This window comes from Acanthaster planci, linkage group LG02 (assembly GCF_054643075.1).
Source record: "Acanthaster planci isolate LZ-2023a linkage group LG02, COTS_SCS, whole genome shotgun sequence".
NCBI lineage: Eukaryota > Metazoa > Echinodermata > Asteroidea > Valvatida > Acanthasteridae > Acanthaster > Acanthaster planci.
In genome coordinates, this window is record NC_141778.1 from 18546979 (window position 1) to 18573402 (window position 26424).

Below are 26424 nucleotides of genomic sequence, written 5' to 3' on the forward strand. Positions count from 1 at the left end.
ATTGTTTGATCGGAATCTCAGGAATTCTTTACAGACTTCTGGGGGGGGGGGTTAGGTAACAATAGTCTAGAATGTGTATGGGGATTGGACCTGTGGGGCGTACCCATCTACGGAAGCCCGTTAGGGCCACGTGTCTTTCTCTTTCATGGTGGTGCGTTTCTCTTTCACGGCGGTGTGTTTCTCTTTCGTTGTTGCCAGTAACTCGCGGCCGCCACTTATTAACTCGCGGCCACGACTTACTCAACTCACGATCGCCACTTACTTAACACGCGGCCGTGACTTACTCAACTCGCAGCCGCGACTTACTCAACTCGCGGCCGTGACTTAACTCGCAAGGTATGTTTTGTACCATGGAAAGCAAATATAGTAGCTTCCTAGATTCACACCGAAAATGAACCGATGTTTTTAAGATGTGGAGAAGCTGTTGGTATGTATTATGTGATGGCATTGTCGGTCCCGGCAAAGATCTATTAGTAAATGCATACGGTTAAATACATTCATAAATGACCAGCAAATATTATTTGACCTTTGATCTAACGCCATGCTCTCAGCTTGTAGAAACTTGGGAAATTAATCCGATTACAACAAAGACATCACGGTGACACGGTGCATAAATAAGTCGCGGCCGTGAGTTACTGGCAACAACGAAAGAGAAACACACCGCCTTGAAAGAGAAAGACACGTGGCCCTAACGGGCCTCCGTACCCATTGGCCCCGTATCGGGCATGGTATCACTAGTTCCCGAAAGTCTGCCAGTTAAGAAAGTCCGAGTCGTGGGTTTTGTAAAGTCAAAATGCTTCTGTATAGCATAGACAAGATTGTTCGGTATGGTCTTGATTAAATTTACGAAAGGAAAAGTTGTAACCTAAAAGAAAGAAAAAAGGGGTGGGATACGAAAAAAAGACTTAAATTTAAACTGTAGAACAGAAGTTCTTGCAAAGTACATGCATGTACAAAATGGCAAGGTTTAAACGTGTTTTGGACAAATCATGTCTGGTATATCATGGCCTGTATATCGCCTGTTGCTGTACGGAACTCATCTCGGTTAACTCACCATGTTACACACAAGCTTCAAAACGGCTTTGAAATTCTTCTGTTAACCAACCGTTTCGGTAGCCTTGGTGATAGACACGCGCTCTTATTCATACGGAGCTTGCACGGAGTAGAACGGGTGACACTCGGACTGCCGTTTTGGTATCCAAAATAATGAACCAGTATTTTATGCTATGTCTGGACAAACTTCAGGCTGTGTTTGGTGCTTTCCCAGTTGAAGATCAGTGAGACATTGTGAGGGAAAACGATGAGCAGGTTTTATGTGCAGGGAAATTTCAGAGGTTGCGGAAAATTTTCTTTCCATTTCAATTGTTACTTCACAGGTTATGGCCTCGTTGATTATCCAATGTGAATTGTTCAAGAGTATATAGTGAACGTTTTCTGCTTTTTAATGCTTCACCTTGGATGCCAGATGTGAAGTTTCATTCAAAATTTAACAGAAACCGTGTTCTTACCATAGACGTTTTCATGAAAAATTGGATTTCTTTTTTTCTCTTCAAGCCGAAGTAGACAAGCTGCCATTCTTAGATTGCAGGTCAGAAAATGCGATCGACGGCGACATTGAGGAGAGTTTAAGACGTCAATTTATGCCGATAGTGAAATATATTTTGAAGGTATACGAACTGACCTTCTATACCAAATCTTGGAAGTCTTTAGTTTTTAGGCCTGGAGAATTATGGCACATTTGGGGGCATGCCCCTCTAAAAATAAATACTAAAATTAAAAAATAATAATAATATTTTTTAAGTTGGGGGGTTTGAAAAGTAATGAGAAAAGGCAATTTGGAGAGACTACTTGTATTTTGCTTCCAAATTCTTTGAAAGCCTCTAACTGTAGCCTTACCCCAAAGAAAGGCTGGGTTACATAACAAAAATTCCAATTTTTTTTTTAGCTCCTCCCAAGACCATTTGGTTCAGGATCTGCCCTTGAGTCCCATTGTACACTTTTTTCATCTTTCAGTGACCCCAACACGCTTGGGAGCATGTGGAAGTTTTCCATGCATGGGTAGCACTTAACAGTTAATCAGTAGCCGTTCCACCGTCGCATGGCATCCTAATGGCAGTGCCCGAGACATTTTTTGAATAAGCGCAGCCCCGGTTTCGTCCAAACGTCTGATGGGTACATGTATATGCAAGGTGAACATTTAGTATTCCTGTTGACCTTTGCTGATCACAGGAAGAAGATTAATTGGTGTTTTAGTGTAGGATGGTTCCAGCCCCATAAACAGGGTCAAACTTTGGACTGCCCATTGTAGTCTGTACCAGTCCCACAGTAGTATGCAAGGTAGAGGTGTATTTTTGTTTGGTTGGTTTGGGATTTTTTTTTTAGACAAGCATTTTCAAAAAAACTTTTATAAAACTCCTATATTGTAGACAGGGGATTCAGTCTCTCGCTTCACTACCCACTGGACCACGCTTATTGTCGCAAGGGTCAGTTATTTGTAAAATAGTATTGGAGGAGTGTAACCGCTCCCCCTTCTTACCTTAAAATGCATAGAAGAGTAACAAAATGTTAAATCGATTATGAACTGATTATGCGGACGAGTAGGCCGGATGTCAAGTAGGTGAAGTAGATGTAAAGTTCACTCTGGTGTTTGCTTCTCCTTGAATAATATCAACTTTTGTGGCTCCACTTGGCTGTAAGATTATTTTAGCTAGAAGTCTATTTCAAGGGAGCTTGGCACACAGTTAACTCATAAATGACAAAAGGTGCCTACCTCTTCTGGATCGCATGATAGGGGCGTTGAGTACGCAGTACAACAAATGGCAAGATGGAATTTTGAGCTTGAGAAATCCGGTCCCGAATCATACAGCATTTCACCTGTAGGATAATTTTGTGTAAGATAAGATTTCATCGGGCTGAGGGGGCGAGAGTCATCTGATTTATAGCTAAAAACAAACGTTTCTAACCTCGGTAAGTACCGTATTTGAGACTACAGGCCTAGGGTGTCTATCTGTGAAAGATATTTTCGCCCTGAAAGGTCTGCCTTTCGAAATGTTCTTGCATGACAATCAGGCCGCTGCGTGCACTCCGTGAATTTCCTGCATTCCAGATAACTTTTGAATGTTGGAGATCATGTAGCCCGGTACCGTTCTGCAAAACTTTGCCTGTTAATTCAGTAATAGGCCTATTGCGGGTTTACGCACTGGACACACATGCAGTCTCTCCCGTCAGTCTGACGTAGTTAGTTAATTCCGTAGTTCGTCATGTGAGGGTATAAAGGGCCCATTTGTATCAGTTCAGTACGAGTAGTAGGCCCGTTTATACCCATGATAATAGGATGAGAGTTGAAGTTTTAATTTTTAAAATTCTTTTTTGAGGACCAAAATTGACTATACATGTATGTAGCATTGGCAGATTCGCTGAAGTGGTATTTTCCACATTAATTCATAATCCTTTGAAGCAAATACTGAGTCGTTGAACTGACGTAACAGTCACACAACCTCTAAAAATGACAAAGATGGAGCGCAAGCGTCATGAAGTTGAACTGGTTTCAACGTTCATTTTATCTTGTTGTGTTGGGGAAAAGCAGTGGAAATATTCTGGTTGGTTCTTATCTTGAGGTGACGAAAGTGATAATTTGAGGCCCTGAACGAAAATATTTCGAGGGAACAAAATATGCTATATCGAGGGAACTAAATGTTAGTTTGAGGGAACGAAGTACCGATAATATTACGCGGGAACGGAATTTGTTTAGAGGAAACCAATGATATTTTGAGAAAACAAAATATTCTTTCAAGGAAACTATTATTATTTAGAGGTAACAAAGTGTAATTTCCAGGAGACAAAGTATCAATTTTAGGGAACAAAATACATGTTGAGCGCGAGAGAACGAAAACAAAGTACTAAAGACAACGCTTTGTCTCCGTACACGCGCTCCGTTGAAAACCATGATTCGAAAGTATGGCGTTTTACGAACAGACAAACAGAAGTGTTTCTTTTCCAATTGAGCTATTTAATTAACCTAAATGAATATTAGTCTCGAGTTTTTAAAACTCTGATCTTCGTCTACTGCAGTAGTCAACAGAATGCCACAAGTATAGTAACACGAAATGCGAGTGGCATTGGACGAGACCAATACGGGCAATTCAAAATAGTAGGCTACGCCTGCAAGAGTTTGCAACGCGTTGGCCAATCACAACGCGCGAATTCTATCGACCCTTTCCAAACGCGCACTGGGTGGACAGATTTCGCGCACTGTGATTGGCCAATTCGTTGCAAACTCTTGGAGGCGCACTTCTGTGAAAAGCCTGTATTTCAAGTATGGTTTCTAGAGACATATTTTTTACTTCCTGGACAGAGTCGCGAACTTCATAATTTCCCCTTTCTTTCGAAGAACATCTGCAATGGAGGATTACTGTGCTTTGGAGGAGTGCAATGACGAGATGACACCTCGTGTTGACATTAAAAACTTCGAGCCGGTCTCTGAAACGACTCATGCCATCGGTCCCGACGAACGAGAACGCGACGGAAAGGGCGACGCCGGGAACGAGTCATGTGGTTCCAACGACTCGTACGACCCCAGCAGGGGCTCGTGGGGAGGCTGGCTGGAGTTCATCTTGTCCGTAATGGGTTATTCCATTGGCCTGGGTAACGTGTGGCGGTTCCCGTACTTGTGCTACGAAAATGGGGGAGGTGAGACCTTGGTGCTTCTGTCAATATTTATCTGAGATTACCAATCATGGGCGGAAATCCCGTGGGGACGGGGTATATCCCCCCCACCCCTTCTTTTTCAATCATCCTCTCACTTTTTGAATTATTATTAATCTCCCGCACACTTTTTCGTGGTGAGAAAAACATTAAACCGGATTGTCGGACTTCCAAACAACCAAAATGTATTCGATATCACTTAAAAAGGGGGCTATTCAAAAAAGTCATAAATATGCCGTTCTGGCATAGATGTCGGGAAAAGGGTTTGGCGATGCCCCACATAAATATTGCTAGACTTTTTCCGGTGGGGGGAGGAACACACTCATCATATCAACAGCCAATGGAGAAACCATGGCTGAAGTTAACCAAAATCCCCTTTCACATTTTTCTTTTGCTTGTATTTTTTTCTGGGTGTGGGGGGAAAGCACCCCTTTACTAATATGCCAGCTAATCTGTGTCTTATGTAAATGAAGTTATATTATTTTATGAAGCTGTGCATGGTCATAATGAATGTACTTGTTTCACTTTTAACCTGCGAAGGGGCATTCATCATTCCATACCTGCTCATGATAACGTTCGTGGCGCTGCCGATTATTTTTCTGGAGATGAGTCTTGGCCAGTTCTCGAGTCTGGGATGCATAAGTGTATGGCGATTCAGCAGGCTTTTCAAAGGTAACTTTTATTGAATAAAAATGGTAGTGAATTGGTGTTACATTGACACCCTCGTTGTCCATGCAGGATAACACCGGACGGGGGTTGACCTGTGGGAAGTTGTTAAATCTATATGCCTCCGCAGATTTTGCAGTGATGTTTGGCAAGGGAAGGACCGTTAGCATGAACCAAACAAATCTGCGGCATTTTGAAAAAAAATCACTCATGTGCTTCTGTTATATGCTAGTGGGCTCGACGATCATGTCACCGCTCAAAATTCCCATTCTACTTATGCAGTTGTTTTGCTTCCAATAACTTCTTATGGAACTGCTGGTGATTATACCCTGTGTGCTGTGTGCATGAGTTTAGTTTTATTTATGTTGGGCGAATGGGTTGGTCAATATAAATTTCACTTGGTTGCTGTTTTACACCGAGGGCTTTAAAATGGATGGAAAGGCGAGTGGTGAAATCAATAGCGTTGATCCCCGATTACTACTCGAAAGGGAGTTTTATCAGCTTCCAAGTTTAACGCGTTTAACTGTTGATAATTCCAAATGAGCTGTTGCTGTCGACCCTGCGTTGTAATGTTATCTTTTTTTTTCTTTTCATTTTTCCCTGAGGTGTCGGGTTTGCTATGACCTATGTATCGGCCTCTTTCTGTCTCTACTACAACATCGTTCTAGCCTACTGCATCTATTACCTAGTCGTGTCCTTCTACAACCCCCAACCCTGGGTGGGATGCGACCACGAGTGGAACACGGAGAACTGCTTTGAGAGATCCTCCCGCAAAGAAAGCTCCGTCTCCAACATGAGCACGACAGAGGTTCCGTTTCTGCCCTACGCGACGGCAAGGACTATGTACGATGACAATTTCACCACGCCCGGCAATGTGACAAGAACACGTGTGCGGGCTACGGAAGAATTCTGGAAGTAAATAAAGCTTCTGACGATTGCCCACATCTTGTCATGCAAGTAAAGTGTGACATGTACGGTACAAAAATGTCAACATATCAGCTTGCACTCGTTTCTCAGAATGAAGAAGCTTTTAGCAACAAAGTCTCATAATTATACAAAACAGAGAAAACACAGATTTATTTATTGAACGTTACCAATTACAGAATGTACGTGTATACCAGGAGTAAGTGATCAATGCATCTCCTCTTTAAGTAAGGCCAAATGATGCTTTTAATTCTGCATTTTGTCAACTAAGGCTAAAGGTGCTTGGGCTGTCAGATGGTCTGCATGATCTTGGCTCCATCCGTTGGCAGCTTCTCCTGTCCTTCCTCGCTGCCTGGGTTCTCATCTACGTCTGTATCTCCAAGGGAATCAAGTCCTCAGGAAAGGTAACTGCCGATATCTGACTCGTTGAGACCAGTTTCTTTTCGGTCGTTCTACCGAAAGTTCAGGAATCTTGAAAGGAATCTCCTTGATGGGCTTTATTTACGAGATGGCCATTTTAGATCGTTACTCAAATCTACTTTATTTATTGAATACTACAAAATGGGAATGAATCTGTTTTGCTATTATTTACAAATATAGCCACCCTTTGAAATTAGTTTCCCTTAAACAGTGCTCTTTGGACATTAATTTGCAACTACCAAAGAAGCATATGGATGGTATCTTATGCATAATCTTCGTCAAGTTTTAGAAAACCTTTTACAGGGATCATTCCTCGCTTAAAATTCAAGACAACCGACTTGTGAATAAAACTAATACTGCCCTCAGACGTTTAACGGTAGTCTGTTAAAAATGTTACACATCAAAAGGCCAACAATAAATTCATGAGCGCACCCTCGTTTAACTTTTAGCTGCATCGTTGACATCCTCAATACGAAGTTGGTCAACAAAGGCTGGCATGGTCGAGTACTCATGTGGTGAAAGCATGTCAACATTTTCAAACGTTTGGTGTTACACCGCCCCCATCGATAAACGTCAGCGCCCATCGATGACGTCGAGCGTCACTCACTGACAGAATGATACTGCATTTTTATCTCTTATGAAGATTGCTCTTTCCCTCCAAACTGTATAGGCTGTCTTTTTCACAGCTACATTTCCGTACGTGTTGCTCTTCATTCTTCTGGTTCGAGGAGCGACACTCGAAGGGTCTATGCAAGGGGTACTTTTCTTCATTAAACCGGACTTCAAGAAACTTGGTGAAGCTAAGGTAACTCAGTGCAGACTATGCAGAAACTTCCTAATTTGCCGCAAGTTTTGTGGAAGGAAATTCGACAAACGAAATATAAACAGGTTTGAAGCCCAGTCCATCTTCTCAAAACTTGACAAGTATGCTCAGTATGCGATTAGAACTGAACACAGCTAGGCTGCTATGCATTCTGCTACGCGGACTGTGATTGGTTTGAAAGTTGCAGCCTGACTGTGAGGAAATATCAATTAATAAATGGCTTCTAAAAATGTCATAGGCCTACTTGTTATAATACGTACAGTCACTCATTAATGACAACACGTTGAAAGGCTACACCGTTTTCTCTTAATTAAAGAAAACTTTTGTCTTAGGAGGCTGTTGTTTTCTTCTCTCTCCCGAAAGGTATGGCAGGCGGCAGCGAACCAAGTGTTTCTTTCCTACAGTCCCGGGTGGGGTGGCATGCACACACTGGCAAGCTATAACAAATTCAACAACTACTGTTACAGGTGAGTACATTTATACACCTTCGTGTCGTCAGGGATGCTGGCCTTCAGCGCGACGCCTTCGATTGACATTTGGCCATCCGGGTCTTTACTAAGGTGATCAAGGTGATTGAATATTGTCACTCTTTTCTCTCCATAGGGATGCCTTTATGTTTTGTATTTCGTGCGCCTGTACCAGCATCTTCTCTGGCTTTGTGATCTTCTCCATCATAGGCTTCATGGCCTATGACTCCAACACTAAGGTTGAGGATGTGGTTGACGCTGGTAAGTGTCATCAGGGAATAGGCCTCGCCTTCGAGTTCTTGTCTATCACTCCTCTTGGAGCTTTCAAATTTCTAGACACACCTAGATAGTTCAAAGATCAACAATTTCCTCATTATTTTGCAGGTTACGGTTTGGCATTTGTTGCATTCCCGGAGGCAGTGACCCGGATGTGGGCCCCACAGCTCTGGTCGGTTCTTTTCTTCTTCATGCTCATTATCCTTGGAATGGATAGTCAGGTATCTCCAATCAATTTAATCCTGCAAGGCTGCGGCCCAAAAAGTGAGGCAATAAACCTACGAAGAGGTGATAAATAGCAATGTTCGCTAGTCCTTTACATTGCTATAACAATCAACTATGCTAACGAAATCCATCTTGCTAGTTTCATTTCTTTTCCTGAAGTGTGAAGTGTCGTAACAAGATTTCAGAATGGACTGTCAATAAACACCGTCGGTATTTTTATGAAAAAAATTATTGAAGCTAGTGGCTAATTTGCAACATTTTTACGAGTTCCTCTGATTATTCGTTCGATGTTTTAGTTTCAAAAGCAGTCCCAATTGGTGTTTTGAGGATTCTTTATTTTCTTCGAATGTTTCCTACTTTGTCCCGTCGCAGTTCGTGTGCTTGGAGACCCTGATCACGGCCATAACTGACGAGTTAGCGGAGGTTTGGCCAAACACTAGACGGTGGAAAGGATGGATAACCTTTGGGACGTGTCTCACGATGTTTTTGATTGGTTTGCCACTCGTCACACAAGTAAGCATCTTATAAACCTGCCCCAAAGCCTGTTTTGTGTCACAAGATGCTCTGTCCCATTAGGAAATGGCTAAACTCACGCGAATATCAATGTTTTCCTCAGACGTAAAGTTCCACCAAGAGTCAAAATAACGTGGACTATTTTAAATGCAATAGGGCCTACATGTATATGCAGTTTTATCCCTTTTGTTCCATCTTTTAAGCAACATACTTCCACCACAACAGCACCGTGCAAAATCTATTGCATGCAGCCACCGAGCCATTGGAAAGATCCGATTAGGGATTTATTATACGTGGGATACAGATATAATGAAACTGATAAATGTTCCTCATTCGGTCCATCTAGGGCGGGAGCTACGTGATGGAACTTTTAGACTGGTATGTGGCGGGCTTTTCGCCTATGGCAACGGTAATGTTCGAAGTCTTGGTAGTGTCCTATATATATGGTAAGTACACAGATTTTCTGAATTTCAAAGCGGCAAGACTATGGTTGTGTGGATACGTTGGTTTATAAAAATGTCCGTTCCAAAATAAGATCCCAAATTACCAGACGTCAACAAGGAACATGAATAGAAGGGCACGAAATTATAGTAAGGTTCCCGTTTCTTATCCCTAACTCCTTAGGGTGAGTGCAAAATCATATTAAAATTGGAGGATTCAGGGCTGTTAAAGTTAAGGACAAAAATATAGTATGTTACTCAGCCTGTCATGTTGCCTGTGCTGACTTATTACAGGCCAACAATACAGAACGTAAATGAAAGGGCACGAAAATGGATAATTTGGATGACCGAAGTGAATAATGTCTCAATTGGATTTAAGCCTGTTTCCCCAATTTTCTTGGAGACTTTGTTATCGGGGAAAATCCTCATGGATTTTTGTTATTAAGCACAGGTAAACAAGACGTTTATTGGTTTTCTTACATTTATCCCTAGGTGTCAAACGAATTGCAGGTGATATCAGAGCGATGCTGAACTTCACACCGTCACTTTTCTGGCAGCTGTGCTGGATGTTTTTTAGTCCAGCACTATTAACGGTATAGACTATAGACGTTATTCACGGGGCCAGCCATATTTAATTTGAAAACGAGGTTAACTCTTTACTTTTGAATGTTGGGAGTAGAAATGAAAGCAATAAAATTATATTTTATGACAAATTTGCACCTATCTATTGTGATGATTAATTTCAGATTCATGATTAAACACACAGAATTGTGCCTTGGCAGATTCTGAAAATTATTGAAAGGGGGCTTGGAACGCACAGAAAGTATAAAACAGTCTGGTGCCATCCTAATCGACATTTTACAATACATTTATATAAAACAGATTTGGGGAATAACATTTTTTTAAATGGTCTAAATCCCCAAGGAGAGGCCATAACAGGGTACCACATTCACGCACACCTGGCAGATCACCACATGCACACCCTAATGTACTGAAAAAGAAAATAACACACGAGTAGCACCTATCTGTGAGCGTTATGCCATCTCAGTAGTGACTTCTAGTTGTGGTTGCTAATGAAACTATAGATGGAGATGAAACCTCTTGCAGATTGTTCAATAATTCAAATGTTTATTGTATAATATGTCGGAAATTGGATGCTAGAATATTGTCAATCACAATGAGTTAACTGAAATGTGATTAAGCAGTCACATTTTTGCAGGGGACACCGAACGCCAATGAACTGCGGCATGTAGGATATGTACATTAAAGGAGGGGGTATCCAGGAGCACGGACCTCCGGGGGTGCGCCTTTTGCCCCCTCCTGTAGTTACACCACTGGAACCAAATGAGCTGAACGGTCCATTTTACCACCTACACCCTTGCCCTTGAAATATCTCGACTGATGCCCGCTTTTACATAGGAGTTTTGCATCAACACAAGTCAGTATTATTTCTGACTTTCTGTGCTTTCTTTTCAGTTTATCATCGTGTTCGCCTTTGCCAATTATGAGCCCCCGAAAACCAATAAGTACACCTTCCCACCGTGGGCTGATGCGTTAGGATGGTGCCTCGCGAGTGTTGCATTGGTTTTCATTTTCGTTTATGCCGTCTACTACCTGTGTAAGGCAAGAGGGACTTTTGTTGAGGTGAGTTTCTCGGCCTGATGAAATTGATTTCTCGTCAGTATGTTTTTAATGTGTTTTTTAATAAAATAAAAAAGTGCTGTAGGTTTGTGAACGAATATCGTCAAGAACTTCTTAGTAAGGACTCGTGAGTTAATGCAGTCAGATTATATGTCTAGCCATACTAATAAGTAATGGAAATTAAACAATGGCAGACCCATCTGGTTCTTAACTTCGGCGTACAGGTGCACATACAACTGTTTACAGCCCTCCCATTAGATGAATACTTTAGACCGCGCGTTAACTTCTAGTTCCATGGTTCCGTGCTAGGCGTGGTTCAAACTGAAGTGACTTCGCTTTGTCGAAGGCTATTTGAATAACTCCTGGCTCAACTTGAGTCTTGTGACTGACATAGAGTTGATTAACCTGTGGTGCCATAAATAATTACCACCCCAGTGTCAATAGATTTTACTGCATTTAATGAGCAACATTATTGACTGGTGAAAAGAGTGCGCTGAAATTATTGTGATCGTTTATCAAATATTTCGATAAAAGTGTACCGATGACCTTGGAATAGTGTCAACCAAAGTAATACAAATTTCTTCACAGCGAGTGAAGCTTGCCGTGAAACCCTCTCCTGACTGGGGGCCACACCTGAACAAGAACCGAGTGAAGGCGGGCTACGCCCCATTACCAGGCCGTGGACCGTACCCGGAGATCCTAGTTGACCAGGAGGACGCCGTGCACTGGCCCGTCACTGACTTGACCAAGTCAAAGTCTGGATGTGATGACTGTGAACAGACGGACAACATGGACAGCAACCCTGGTCAACAAGATAGCATTGTGTGATCACTGCACCAGTGACTTAAAAGCTCGTTTTGAAAGAGCCCAGTTACGATACTCTATTGGTGTTGGGCCAGCATACACTTAATATTAATGTGGTAAGCGACCAATACACATAAGGTTAGCATCCCCGCCCCCCTTTTTAGACACACCCGTTAAACTGCGGTAAAAAGGGCTTGACAACGTGTCAGAGTAGCCATCACACAAACGACCTTTGTGACACGGTGCAGATCGTGCCACCTATCATTTCGATGCGAATGATGTCAGGAAAATGTAAAAAACAAGGGAGTGCACAGTTAGTTCACCGTAGCTGGCTATCATGTCTTGCTGTGTGAATTAAACAAAATCAATTTTGTAAAAGGCATGTTATTCACTTGATTATGAGTGTTATAGTTTTCATCAATAACTGCGTCATTTGGAACTGAATCTCGTAAGTGAGAAAGGAAGACGGGGAAAAACCCTCCGGCCCGCTTCTGAAAAATGAAAGGCCATGGACGCTAACCAATATTTTTTATGTGGCCTAACCCATGCACAATTAGGAAGTCATCATCAGGAAAGTTATACTTATGGTATGTACGGTGCTTGCAGGTTGATTATACTGCAGTTGTTGAAAGCTCATATACATAGAAATATATACCAACATATACCAGAAATAATTATTAACAGAAAACTACTCATGTAGGCCTACTCTGCTACACTGACCATTATTAGGACAAAGGTCGTTGGACTGGATTTTGTTCAGTTCCCTAGGGAATACACAGTGGGTCTTAAGATCTTCTGAACAAATACCTTTTTAGTTCCACACTTGAGTTTCGTGGCGTAATACCAGACGGGAAGGGAGAAATATCTATTTTTAAATTGATATTAGTTGTAGTAAATTTTAGTTCTATAGCTTTGTTTGATGCATACGAGTCATGATGTGAACAATATTTATGGTTTCTATGTGCGCGCGCCACTACACTACTCAGCGACAGTTACAAAATATAAGTAAAATATTTAAAAGGGGTGCATTATTATTTTAATGGCAGTGAAAAAGGAGAGGCCACGAATGGTAACAGGGATCGACTGTGCTAAAAAGTTTCTCTCAGTTAGAGGATCTTTTGAAACATTTACCGTTTTTAAGGTGTTAGCTTTGGGGCATTTCGTTCGGATAACTGTTTGTAGACGTTATCGTTTTCTTGATCTTTTCAATCAATTTTGGTTTTGGAATAAAGGGTAAAACATGATAACGATGTCTGTATGTGCATTCTATACATTTCTGCGTCTGCAGATCTTGCGATATGCGTTGTATGTTCGAAGGGTTATTGTCCACAGCGGCGGGAATCTTATGTTCCAAACGCCAAAAAGGAAAATTTAATGACCTACATCATTCGTTGCTAACGAACTCAAACTTTCAGTTATAAAAATCAACCGTGTAATCGGTGAACACTGACAGTTTTCTCTGCATCAACCGAAGTTGCAGAGGTGGTTTTGGAAAGGGCAGATAAAGTGAACAGAATTGGGCAAATATCTGGTTTAAAAACCATTAATCGCAAGATCTATCAGAAACATCGAACGCCTCAATACGGGACTGATGAGACAAACCCAAATAAATATAGCGCCCTCTTTAATCCGAAATAATCCCTTGCGGCGGAGTAATGCGAAGGTGCTAATAAAGCATCACCCCCCCCCCCCCCCATCCAGCGACGGGCCTGTGTGTTCAGCACACACACGTTTTGGTGAATTCCCGTGATATTTGACGGAAATATGACTGGAATTACGACCGGTGCTCCAACTGCTATATTCTTGGAGTCAAATGTTGACGCTTGAAATGGATTTCCTCACTGTTGACACAAAATTGTACAAGACGGTGTGGTTTAAAACATTCTGTAACATGTTAAAAATACGTTCGGTAGCATTTTGTAGTATACGAAGCCGTGTCCGAATTTATACTTGGCTGCGGCTTGTCGTCGGCCAACGGGTAGTAGTCTTGGTTTCAAGACGTTACTATCTGTAGCTGAGTTTGTGTATTAATGAACTCTTTATCGCAGTAAATTTTGTCAGTCAGCAGAGGGCGCTATGTGACGGACGAGGTTACCAAAGATCGTATAGCGCACAAGGCGCACCATGTACCACAGACACGGCCGTTACTACGCCTACTATGGGGGGGTGGGGTGGAAAGGGGTTTGCGCATGATGTCCGTGCAACGGCCTGTGTACCTATTTCATTCATTAAAAGGTGTGTTCATAAGGAACTGCATCATGTAAAGCTGCCATCTCCAGCGTTTCTGTTACAAGGATTATTGAAGCACTCGTTCTGTTTTCAAAATGTACACCAGCCCTTTGTTTTGTGGAGTTTCTAGAAAAGGATTCTCATTTTGCTTCTCAATGCTGCTAACTTGCACGCGAACACGCTTACAATAAATGCAAAGTCTGGGCCGTGATCTCTTCAAATTAACACCCCTAAAATCCATGCATAACAGCGATTTATTTTGTAAAGCTTGATTTTGTTCCTGAAATTCGGGTGTAAAGGTCCCACCTTCAGACTGTGATCTTTTATTAAAAGATCACAGTCTGAAGGTAAAAGTTTTAAATGAAATCCTTCCCTTCAACACAACCCTTTTTCCACACTGTTATAAAAAAAACAAGTGATGCATCCTATTCAAATTTTGTCCATTGAGTTTGGAAAAAGTTCGATCAAAACTTACAGTGCGTGGAGATGCAACATCCACAACCGACCGACGCCACAGAAACCCGGGCAACAAAGTCGGCACGGCACAGTCAAAAACGAATATCAGGTAAACAAAATGAAACAAAATATTTATCCTAAAGACAGTTTTCATCATGAAAGTCCTGTATAAGAAATATATTATACTGCGGGTTGAAACACTTGGAGTCACACTTGAAATTATCAATTATTGCCAGCTGTTCGTGGTTTCGAAGACTCGTCGTGGTCCATCTTCACGCACTTAAGGTTGAGTTCGGGCGGTCTGTTCTTGAGACGGGTTCCTTGTTCTCACGTTCGAACGGGGGGGGGGAACACCACTCAAGAACACTGTTCTCGGAACAGGATCACGTACCACCTCCTCAATCGGTAGGATTTTATTTTTACACGAATACACGGAAAAACTCGTGAGATTTGATTTTTGAACAGCCGCAAAAAGTATTAATGTGGCTTTACAAAGCCGAAGACAATGGAAAAGTTTTGTAAAATTAACATTAATAATTTTCCATGACAGAAACGAATTCTTTTTTATGGAAAAGAAGTGAGCCCAGTTATCCGACACTAACTTTCGAAGAATGCACAAGGACGCTGCCATGTTGCATGTTGCTTGCCATGCCAAAAACGAAGAACAAACGAGAACAAGCCTCCCGAACTCAGACAGATACTAACGTTTTGGAACTAAGACTACAAGGTAGACGGAGTGTGTAGTTTCAAGCCACAGCCAAGTAATTCGTCCAGGCCTAATTATGCATCGCTCGCTGCGTGATATGCTCGCGCATCGCGCGCTCTGAATTAACCGCAAGTGCACGTACAATGTACATGTACATGTACGTACGGTGATCTGAAGTACATGTACATGTACTGTACATTATGTATATTTCATTGTATGTTCTCGTGCTCGACAATCGAACACACCTTGACAAAGGCGCACCATCGTGTTCGGGATAAACTGGTGTGATAAATTTCCTTTTTCGGCTTTAAGGTATTGAGTCCAAGAAGCGGATCCTGACCGAAAGATTGGTAAGTTTTAAATTCAGTAGGATTCGTTTTATTAGTTAAACAAAGCAGTGAACCGGTTTCAGATTTTCCTTCCACTGGCCACGTGATGTGGAATGTCTGTGCATTTCCTCCTCCGTCCACATCGTACGCGCACGCCTTGTACTTTGTAGACAAGGCAGGCGCAGAGATTTTCATCGGATGCTGCGTGCATGCATCACGCTGCATTTCGCTGGTGGTGTGAAGCATTTTTAATGTCAGCGGTTCTGGAAGTAGTTTAAAATGGAGGAAGGAATATTATTTTAGAAGTTACCACTTGCTTTCCTGCAGGCCCAACATTGAGAAATTTGACATAACAGGATTTTGTGGATCTTTTCTTGCAAGGTGCTAGAAAAATAAAATGAAAAACACTAGCCGGAACAATTATAGAATACAGGGCCACTCGGTTTGGACTTAAGATTTTTTTCCCACCATCTCCATTCATTTTGTGTTACTTCATTCTCAAAAAGAACTCTTTCGACCATATAGCCACCAACCGGGTACTCGATTTGGACTTCTTCCCAGAGTCATTCCCATCCAATGCGACATCGTAGCCACTGATTCTACATGTAGGGGGTGGCCCTGTATTCTATAATTACTCCGATAAATGTGCCTCACAGCCTTGTTTTTTGTTATTTTTTTAATTTATTTATTTTTACTGTCTTTTTTTTTTTCAAATTTAAGTTGAATTTATTATTCTCTTTGCACTCCACTGCTACACCACTTTCATGTGCATTTATCTGTCTACATTGATCCTTTTCACTGAGTATGTAGCAGCTGCAGATCAGATTTGTGCCAATCTGTATTTGAATGTCATATCTCCTCTGTTTTTTACATATTTTGTGAAAGATTATTTTCACTGCTGAATACAGACCAATAACAGTCAATTGCCGTTGCCCCAAATTTGGTATTTTTCCGTCATCACTTTTCACCTTTGTAGTGCAGGTACCTGTCCCTGCTAATTTATAACTACATGTAAATTTTATGCATCTTGCAACTGTGTTGTTTATCTACTGTTTGTTCATAAATTGGTTTAATGATTTAATTGTAAACGTTAACCCATGGTCCATACATTTACCTCACGGAGTTTGCCTCCAGTGGATATCCCTTGTTTGTGAAACGTATTTACGTGTTTTGTCTTTGTCTTTACTTGTTTAGGCCAAGCTTTACATGAGGAAATAAGTTAAGCGTGCAGTGCACTTTTTCAAAAATATCGTTTGTAGAGGAAATTATTTCTAATTGGACACAGACCATGTCTAAATCTGACCAGTCTGAGCCACACAAAGGTGTCAGAAGGCATCTGTATTTTAATTTTTATATACAGTAACTTTAGTTTTACAGGTCTATATGTAGGTTTGCATACAGTACATGTGCCCTAACGTGGTGCATTTTGATTTTTTTGCTTCTAGTGCCTTGCACTAGAAATTTCACCAAACATTTGATACCCCCAGTACATGTATTCTGATTAAAGAATGTTGATTTTACTTACAGAGGCATACATGTACTTTTCAGCCCTGCTTACTGAATACAGCCGTTAGAGATATATAAATGAACTCAAATCAGATTACGTTGTCATTTTTACAGTGTTCATCTTTTTTGTTGGTAAAGGAAGCTTTGTCCATATTGAAATGAGTTCAAAATAAAAGTTAAAAAGGGAAAGGATAAAAAACATTAGAAAACCTTTTTTAATATATAAGTTTCAACAACTCAGCCCATCAGCTGGTAATATTGGGGACATTTTGTCCATTGACACATTTGAACAAAAAAATCCACAAAATTTACTTTCATTATTTTTATATCCGTACAACATTGATGTTTGCCGTGGCAACCATTACAAGGAGGGTACTGTATGACTTTGTTATTACCCTGTATTTGCATAAATTTGCATTGCTTCACAGAAAGATTGATGTCAGAAACCCAGGTCTTTCAGAAATTGAGTCATTTCAACAACTGTTCCAGTGTCCGATACTTGTGATCAAGTGGAACTGTTTCATAGCTTTATCGCCTTGGTCTTGTTGAATGGTTTGAATTTGGCCTTGTTTTATTCAGACCTGTTCACTTTTTCTGTTGAAAGATGCCAAAATGAAAACTTTCTTGTGGAACAACCCAAGTTTCCAGCTGTCAGTCATTCCAGTCAACATTGCAGCCAAATGATGAATATTCATAATATTTGGCTATAATCCTGAGCAATTTGAAACAATGTCTCTTATTTGCATCATTGTATTAAATTAAGTGGCTGTAACAGTGCACGTTTTGCTACAACTTTGGCTCTTACCTAAGATTGATAGCTAGATCTCTTCAACATATACATGTAAATTTATTTACATGTATGTGTTTGGAATATCCCTTCTGTTGATAGTTTGGCTGCAGTGAAATTTATCTTGGGTAAATCCAAGATTGTCATTAGGCAAAATTATTTAATTGTGAATTTGTAATTTTTGTATAAATATTGGACCCCTTCCTCATTTCCAGTTGAAATGGCAAAGAAAAGCAAAGAGCTGTCAAGCGAGGAGGGCAAGTCTCGAGACACCTGGGGCAGCCACTTTGAGTTCATCCTATCCAGCATGGGCTATGCAGTGGGACTGGGTAACGTCTGGCGATTCCCCTACATGGTCTACGATAACGGCGGGGGTAAGCGATGCAGCGTGCTCAAAAACTTAGGAGCAGTTTGAAAAATATGTTTAGTCCTTGAAGCTGTTCAATGCAACATGCGTCCCACCATGTGAAATTGAGTCACAAGTTGCCAATGTCACTTCTGAGTAATGCATTACTAATGGGCCCTTAAAAAGAATCTTGCATCATTAAAATCAATAGGAACTGCTAATTATTTAGACTTGGCCATATTTTTATCATTTTCTTTTCTGGATAAGCTAAATTTAACAGAAATGGGAACAAATCACAGGTAATGTGCAATAGGCTATATGGCACCTTGTCTGATTACCTTAACATGGACTGAGCATAAATTTCATTTTTGGCATTGCATAGAACTGCACACAGCATAAGACATGACATGCGGGATTGTAAATGGAGTTTGCATTCTTGGTTCTTGATGTTGAAAGGCCAAAGTTAAGTGATCCAATGTACATGAACACATGTAATATACATACATGTAACACGGTTTGAGGGTGGATATGTGGTTAATTTTAGCTCCTTTTGTATTGGAAATTGATAAAGTAGCTCTGGAGGAACTGCGTATACCGGACGTTTGTCAACTTCCAGTATGTCAAGGAATACAGGCATTTAACAAAAGTGCACCACCAAGAGTTTGCAACGCATTTGCCAATCCCAATGCGCGAAATCTGTCGACCCAATGTGCATTTGGAAAGGGTCGACAGATTTCACGTGTTCTGATTGGCCAACGTATTGCAAACTCTTGGTGGTGCCCTATTGTGAATCACCCATATTAAAATTGACCATCCACCTTAAATGAACAGTGCTATATTTTCAATAATGGGTTCAACTTTTGCCCTTACACCTGATGTATGTGTGTACAACATCTCCCTGATGCCAAGTACATCTTGTAATGTGTTATATTTGTTTTACCCCACATTTACCTCAGACATTCATTGCTGTTCAGAAATTTCAGGAGCAAGAAATACATGTACATGTACGTGTATGCACAGTGTAGGTGGCATACATATGCTGGTGTTTATTCATGCGTAGTGTGCATAGCTACCGTAGTGCGATGCTTGTATACATGTATGCGCACTTCACCTGTCTGACAGTTCAGTATGCAAACATAATTTAACTTGTGCAGGGATGCTTGCGTGCAAACTTACAGTAGTAAGCAGCAAGGATATCGACTAGCACATGATGATAAGTGGACCATTGAGAGTTTGGCTCTCAATCATGAATTTATGTGAGATATGGTAATGACACTCATTCCTCTAATAGTTCTAAATTCATCACATTTCTTCCTCAGTAATCAAGCTTGATCATGCCAAACAATGTATTCGGTCCAATATGACAGTGTTTTCAGTCCTAGAATTCGTACTGCATCCGGGAGAGATAAACCAAACTTTGTCTGCCCAAATTGCCCCCAAACAACTGGCAAATTTCTCCTCTTGTGTTGGATCACTAGGCGCCTTCTTGTTGGTGTATTTCGTGATGCTGTTCCTGGCTGCCATACCCGTGATGTTCCTGGAACTCAGCTTTGGTCAGTTTGCCAGCCTGGGTTGCATTAGCTGTTGGAAGATCAGCCCTCTTTTCAAAGGTACGATTCATCTTCCCCACCAGTGTTTATTATGTAGTGTGACTGCTGCAGAAGTATGCACGATGTCACATATTTCAAATTCAAGCTGTGGCCTTTTGGAAACGGTTACAGTCAAAAAGATGTCATCCAAATTTGGATGTGTTTTTATTATGTAGTAGTTGTTTGACATCTTTATATATAAATGTCATCTATATATAAAAGCGAAATACCGTACAAAGGCATTTAAATAGTGTCTGAGGATTGAGTAAATAACACAATAAAATGGTATGTTGGTGCTTTTCTTTGTGATAATGCAGTGTATTAAAGCTTGCTTTCTCCATTTAAAGAGTGAAAAATGAACAAAGGAAATGACATTTTTCATACAAGATAATTCAATAATATTAATATTTTCACAAATGTCCATGACAAAAAATTATATTTCATGCCATTTCCTTTTGCATAGTTAGTTCAAAACAGGAAGTAGATTTTTGTCATCGAACTCCAGTATATTGCAGGGCAGGTCAAAGTACCTTTTTGTGGATTTGCGGTTCAGATTGACATTATTTCATGCCGAACAGATACACATTGTACACCATATAAATGAAATCAGCACAAGATTTTAACAATTTGTTCCTTTGTATGAATAGCCAATGCATGCACAATTTTAGGGTACTTGTGCATATTCAAGTCTGGAACTTATATGTACATGTAAAGGTCAGAACAAATTTTCCCACTAGTCTCTTCTGATGACACATACATGTAATATTTAAGGTGTTTCTGAGATCATGCCATGGCAGTTGGAAGATCAGGATTATGCGCTTACGTGCGCAAGTTTGCCGCAGTAACGGAAAAAGCAAGGCAGATTGATCTGCCATAATCGTATCAAGCGGGTCGGCAGTATTGACCATCCTCACAGGAGTTCCATCTAAGAAAAACACACATAGCCTACTGCTAGTCGTTCTCCAATCTTGCTGAGGGCCCTGTAGGAGAGCGCATAAATAATGACCCGTTGAGGGTTAAAGCCACACGGGAGTAGTATAATGTACCTGAATTTAATGCCTTTGTAAGGCAGTCACACAAGCTCCCATGCACGGCAAAATGCAGGTAAAATATTATACATTATGCACTGTCCTTGTGATACATTATGCAGGAACAGCTCTTGATGTAAATCTTACCTTGTAAATATTTCCCTTTGTTGTACTACATGTCCTGGTACGATGTAATTTGATAGACCGTGTGTGCTGGGTGTTAGCTTGGGAAAGGTTTTCTTTTCTTTTTTTTATTTTTGTCTTCCTCTCTTTATTTTTGTTCTCGATGAACATGAATACATAAATGTATGCATGTGTACTTTAAAAACGCTAAACAAAGTGGGTTTTTTTTATAGACCCCCCCAAAAGAAACCCCACTAAATATGCATAATTTAAAACTAACATAATGTGCTGAAGTGTTAGGCTATACACCTTGCATTATAAGTGTGTATAGTTTTGGTTTTCATGTACATTAATGCTGTTTACTGTGCATGTAATTCAGTTTTAAAAAGTAGAGGGGAAGAATCAGTTTACACGTGACGTAGTTGTACTTGCCCCTTGAACACTCTTTCAGAGGATCTGAAATTTGGATCCCAATCTCTTTAACACTCATCTACATGTATTTTGCAACAGATAACCCTGACCTGACCATGACCCACAAATTCCTCTAAAAACTGTTCAACAATTGATGGGAACCTTCTGTGCACATGTGGGTCCGTGCTTATGCAATTTGACATGAGGTCCGTGCTACTGGCCTTGCAGTACAGGTACATGTACAGTGATGTATGTGGAACTTGTTTGTTGGTACAGGTCTACCCAAGGATTTTACAGTTGAGAAGGTGTATTGAATTCGAAGTTTTTTCTCTGTTCCCGCGCCGTAGTCCATACCCAATATGTATTCTGCTTGTCCTTGCTGGAGGGATCACAAAGACTTTCCTTGGGTGTCCATGATGGACATGCTGCTATTGAAATGAAGCCCCTCTTTGGTTTGTTACAGTGTGAGTGTGTTCATGGTGCTTTGTGGTATACCAGAACAATGGGAAGTAAACCCCCCCCCTTGCAGGGTACTTTTCTTCGCAGTACCCCACAAGGATTTATTGGAATTTACTCAGAAGGGAAATTTCACGGGTATACTATTACTCATCTGTTACACATTGAAGTATTTTGTATTTATAAGGGACATTTGATGCAATTTCAATCCAGGATAGAGATTCTGGTTTGAATGGGAGCGACTTGAAAATTACCCTCCTCACGCAGATTTTTTAGTACACGAGAGCAAAGGAGACTCTGTGTGTGTTCTGCTGCTTTTTTCGCTCAGAATTTGTGTGAATAATGCCGTAAGCGGTACTGTAGTCAGACCATTACGAGACCAGATGCAAATTGCAATTACTACTCACAAGACCGTTCACAAGCCATTGGGTGAACAGTGACAAGAGATGACTTCATTTGTTGCAGTTAATGTGGATGGCTTGTGGACACGGATTCCAGAAAGTACATGTACATGTATGAGACACTTTTTGTAATATTCACGGAGCAAAAAAAAAACACCTGTTACGATCATGGTTATTCAACATCAGAAACTTGGAGGGATCATTAAAGGTAGGGCCATAGATTGGTTTTTGTCAAGGGAATGCTGATTTGTAGTCAAATTTATCGAGAAAGATACAATTAAAGTCATTTGTGAAAGTATCATTTACAGTTCCTTGTTCTTGTGAAAACAGTAAAAACTGTCATGGTATTTTCCTCAAAAACGTAAAATCTATTCAGGATTAGTGAGACGAAAAAGAACTGTGGTTGTAATCAGGGTAGCACTACCTCGGTCATAACGAATACTTATTGCATGCTGGCCGTGATTCCAAATTGGTTTTCACTAAGGCCTGACTTCAGTCAGGATGTAATCTAAAACACGAGGTCACAGCAGCCTAGCCAGCCCACAGAGCTATTATATAACAGCAATATCGTCAGCAATATCTGCCTACTGATCCATTGTGCGTGCAGTGGATCAGAGCTTGCCAGTGCTGTGTTGAAGTCTGTGTTGAATAGGCTTATCTTCCTTCTTCCACTGCATATTTTGAGTTGTCGTAAGCCAGTAACTCCTCTTCAAACAATGATGAAAAAAGGCAGTACACATTAAATCAAACACGAATGAGTACGTCCATGCTTAAAATTAGGGGTGTGCATTTATGGGTATTTTTGGAACCGGGTACCTGTTTTTGTCAACATCGGTTACCCGAGAACACTTAAAACAAATGGCATTGCGCACAACCCCGGTGGACCACGTGCCCGAACAAGGCTCTTTTTTTGTACATACCAGTAGGATTCTAGGAAGCAAGCAGTGCATTGTTCTAAATGTCGAGGTAAATCTCTACTACCTTTTTATCAAATGAAAATTATACCTTTAATTTGCAAAATTTTCTTTCATTGATTTCTAATCAACAGGGGCATTCAGACGAAATATTTTCACAGAGCAAGTACTACTATTGCCATCCTTCTACCAGTTATGCTTTCAGATAAAAATCGCACCCTTTTTTTCTGACCCTACATGTACATGTACCTTTAACCACTTCCTGCCGGGCAACAGGTTTTTTGTGTACATAGGCTTTATATGCAGAGCCAGGGAGGGGGGGGGAACTGGGACAAAAGAGTTGGGCCTTATAACAAAAGACTGTGCTCAGCACAAAAGACTGAGCTGCTGGGCATTACTGACAATTTTTCGCTCTCAATAGTGGAGATAATCCAGCCTTGTTTTGAAACAGTATGGCTTGGGAGGGAGCAGATTACTACTGGGGTCAAAAGCTTTCTACGCTGCAGTGATGAGCCACACACGTAACACAGCACAATCTAAGCTCTTTTTCCAAGGCTGCAGGCCTGGCTGAAATATTCAGAAGTCAATGAATTTTACCTGTCAGCTTTAGAGTAGTGCCCTAAGAGTCTTTCCTTTTGGTATAAACAGCCATTAAATGAAATGATGAATTTTTGAAGAGTTTTGAAAACGGAAAATCTTGAAAATGAGCCGGCATCTTGTCTTGCTCAAGAAAAATCCACCCGGCAGCAAGTGGTTAATGATTTACCACCATTAGAAAAAGACATCTATGAAAGAAATGCAGCAGCAAGAGAAAATGCAACAGCAGAAGGAAACCAAATTGCTGCAAAACTCGCTGTGAAGTTTATGTTGTTTCTACTTGTTGTTAAATGTACAAAGTGACTTACCCCATCGGCCTGAAATCATAGGTTTTGTATTTTTAAGAAGTCTGTTTGTCAAAATTTAAATCAGCTGGTTTTAAACTCAAGGTGGTAAAAACAAAATTGTAACCGTTGCACTGAGCAGCCATTGAAAGTCAAGTATAACAATAATGGACACAATTGTGCTTGAAATCAGTGTTTGACAAATCCCCTCTTGTCTTTGAGTTGTTTTTGTGTTTATTGGGAGTCATTGTGTTGTATAAGAATAAATTAAGGGCAGTTGTTTGTGTGTACTGTTTGCATACCAGTTCAAAGTACATGTACATGTTGTTTTTTCTATACATAAGGGGTCCAAAGTGGAACATACATGTAGAAGTCAACATTTCAAAACAACTTCATTCAATTCCAGCACATTTATGTTGCCCAACATCTGAAATTGAAAGAAAGACAAAAATCATGCTACCAGTTACGTTACTTAGCAAGTTGCAGGGCCCCCCAAAATAGAAACATGATCAAATTTCACATGTAACAGGGACACCATACAACTTTCCCACTAATGTATTAATATCCCCAAACATAAAATGATATACATCAAACCAGAGCACCTAGGTATCGAGTAAATAAACCTGGCAATGTAGAAAAATGAAAGTAAGTAACACAAGTGGCAGACTGGGAGAGATCTATAGGATGGTCACTGGAACAGGATTCTCAACTCGGGCAAAGTTTCAGAGTGCATACTCTCACAATGGTTTGCTTGTTTCAGTAAGTCTTGAACAAAGGTAAAATAAAAAAAAAATTAAGCTCTAAAGTCAACTCAAACACTTCATTGTTGAAAATAACCCATCTAATGCAAAAAAGTATTGTATCAGGCCAATGAATGCAAGGTTTCCCCTGTAACAGAGACACGGTGTCCCAGTAACACGTCGAATGTTTGAGACCCTGTGCTTGCCAATCACCAGTTTTACACAATATGTACCCGTACATAAGTACTGGTAGGCATTGTATCATTCCCTGCTAAACAATTTCATCATAGAAGCAGACACTGAATTGTCTCCTTGGTTAGCTCTGGTGAGGATTATTAACCAGAGGTGAAACACTCGCAGAGTCAAATGGTCATTCTAATCTGCCACCATACATGGACCACAGGACTTATGAACAAAAAAATGTAACGTACAGACATGTATGTGGGTGAACTGTTTCCCCAGAAGCATTTCTCTTAAGCGTATTTATCATGACTGCAAAGCTTTCTGCACCACAAACTGCTCTGAAAAAGCTTCCTTTATTGCTAATTTTTCTACTGATCTAAAAGCCACAATATAAGTGATGGCACTTGAAACAACAATGTACATGTACATGCATGTAACTTAATGAAACTATATAAACATAATTCAAATTATTACCCAAGGCTTTTTGAAACTTACACTTGAGAAAAGAGCTTATCAATTTGAACACTCCTAGCACAACCCTTTAATTAAGCTGAAACTAATATGCTGTGGCACCTGATAGATCAAGTAGAGTTTGAGTATGAGTACAGTGTACACCACATTGGCAGTCTTGCTGTGTACTTGCATATTTTCTAATGAAGATGGGGAAATACTTAAATCAAGTTCTTGTTTCAACAAGTGTTTGCAAATTTCAGTATGTTCCACAAGCTTCAAAGGCTTTCTATACATAATGAAAAATGTTTGTTCCCTTTATAGTTCCTGCATTTATCACAAACTACTCAAAAAATAGTGTGCTAGTCTAGGTTTGAAATAAATACTTATACCAAAACAGGACTACGTGGCACACTTCGACTTTTGCTTGAATTTCCTCATAGGCCTACAGTATTGCCAAAACCTCTCGTTCAACAAACTTCAAATTCATTTGGTTAAATGCAGGAACTGTAACCTTCATAAAAACATGCCGCTGGACCTTTGTGAACAATTCTTGTGTCATGAAATTTTGTCCGAAATTAAAAAACAGTGGCATCCAGAAATCGGGCAAGATTCAGCTGAGTGTTCTCTAACATTGCTCACTAGTAAACAAACCCACATAAACATCAAAGAAATTCTTTAAAGTTGACAAATTCTAATAAATTATTCTACATACAGGTACCTAACCACACTTTTGTTTGATAATCATTTTCGTATATTGGGAGCATTCTAAAAGAGCTCAATTTGCACCAAAATAGGATTTTATCAGAACTATGAAGAGGATCAGTAAAATTGAGAATTTTGAATCAGAATATTGGGATTTTTGATAAAATTTCACTTATGATAAATTTAGGAAAAAAAATTGCCACCAAAAATTGAAGTGAGCCACGTTTGGGGCCGCACCTCGTTCACGTAGGTACAGCAACTGTAATGCTGCAGCAAGGAAC

At 40.4% G+C, this 26424-nt stretch overlaps 2 protein-coding genes across 5 annotated transcripts in view; both read left to right on the plus strand.

The window, feature by feature from the left end:
• Nucleotides 1-13153, plus strand: part of LOC110989355 (sodium- and chloride-dependent glycine transporter 1-like) — an 18979-nt gene extending 5826 nt beyond the window's left edge. The window contains exons 1-14 of one of the 4 annotated variants that reach the window (XM_022253684.2): nucleotides 2443-2613; nucleotides 4355-4689; nucleotides 5245-5376; nucleotides 5976-6285; nucleotides 6566-6698; nucleotides 7385-7519; nucleotides 7901-8004; nucleotides 8141-8265; nucleotides 8389-8501; nucleotides 8878-9018; nucleotides 9365-9464; nucleotides 9951-10051; nucleotides 10935-11102; nucleotides 11688-13153. In XM_022253684.2, the coding sequence (XP_022109376.2) occupies nucleotides 2588-2613; nucleotides 4355-4689; nucleotides 5245-5376; nucleotides 5976-6285; nucleotides 6566-6698; nucleotides 7385-7519; nucleotides 7901-8004; nucleotides 8141-8265; nucleotides 8389-8501; nucleotides 8878-9018; nucleotides 9365-9464; nucleotides 9951-10051; nucleotides 10935-11102; nucleotides 11688-11927 (2163 nt within the window). In that variant the 5' untranslated portion in view covers nucleotides 2443-2587 and the 3' untranslated portion in view covers nucleotides 11928-13153. Of the gene's footprint in view, nucleotides 1-2442; nucleotides 2614-2645; nucleotides 2968-4354; nucleotides 4690-5244; nucleotides 5377-5975; nucleotides 6286-6565; nucleotides 6699-7384; nucleotides 7520-7900; nucleotides 8005-8140; nucleotides 8266-8388; nucleotides 8502-8877; nucleotides 9019-9364; nucleotides 9465-9950; nucleotides 10052-10934; nucleotides 11103-11687 lie in introns of those variants that run through there. The other 3 variants (XM_087132787.1, XM_087132788.1, XM_087132789.1) reach the window with 3 other exon arrangements.
• A 2303-nt stretch (nucleotides 13154-15456) lies between these two features.
• The window catches only part of LOC110989356 (sodium- and chloride-dependent glycine transporter 1-like), a 37213-nt gene continuing 26245 nt past the window's right edge, over nucleotides 15457-26424 (plus strand). Inside the window, exons 1-3 of the mRNA XM_022253685.2 lie at nucleotides 15457-15644; nucleotides 18132-18290; nucleotides 19741-19872. Of these exons, the coding sequence (XP_022109377.2) occupies nucleotides 18137-18290; nucleotides 19741-19872 (286 nt within the window). The 5' untranslated portion in view covers nucleotides 15457-15644; nucleotides 18132-18136. The remainder of the gene's footprint in view (nucleotides 15645-18131; nucleotides 18291-19740; nucleotides 19873-26424) is intronic.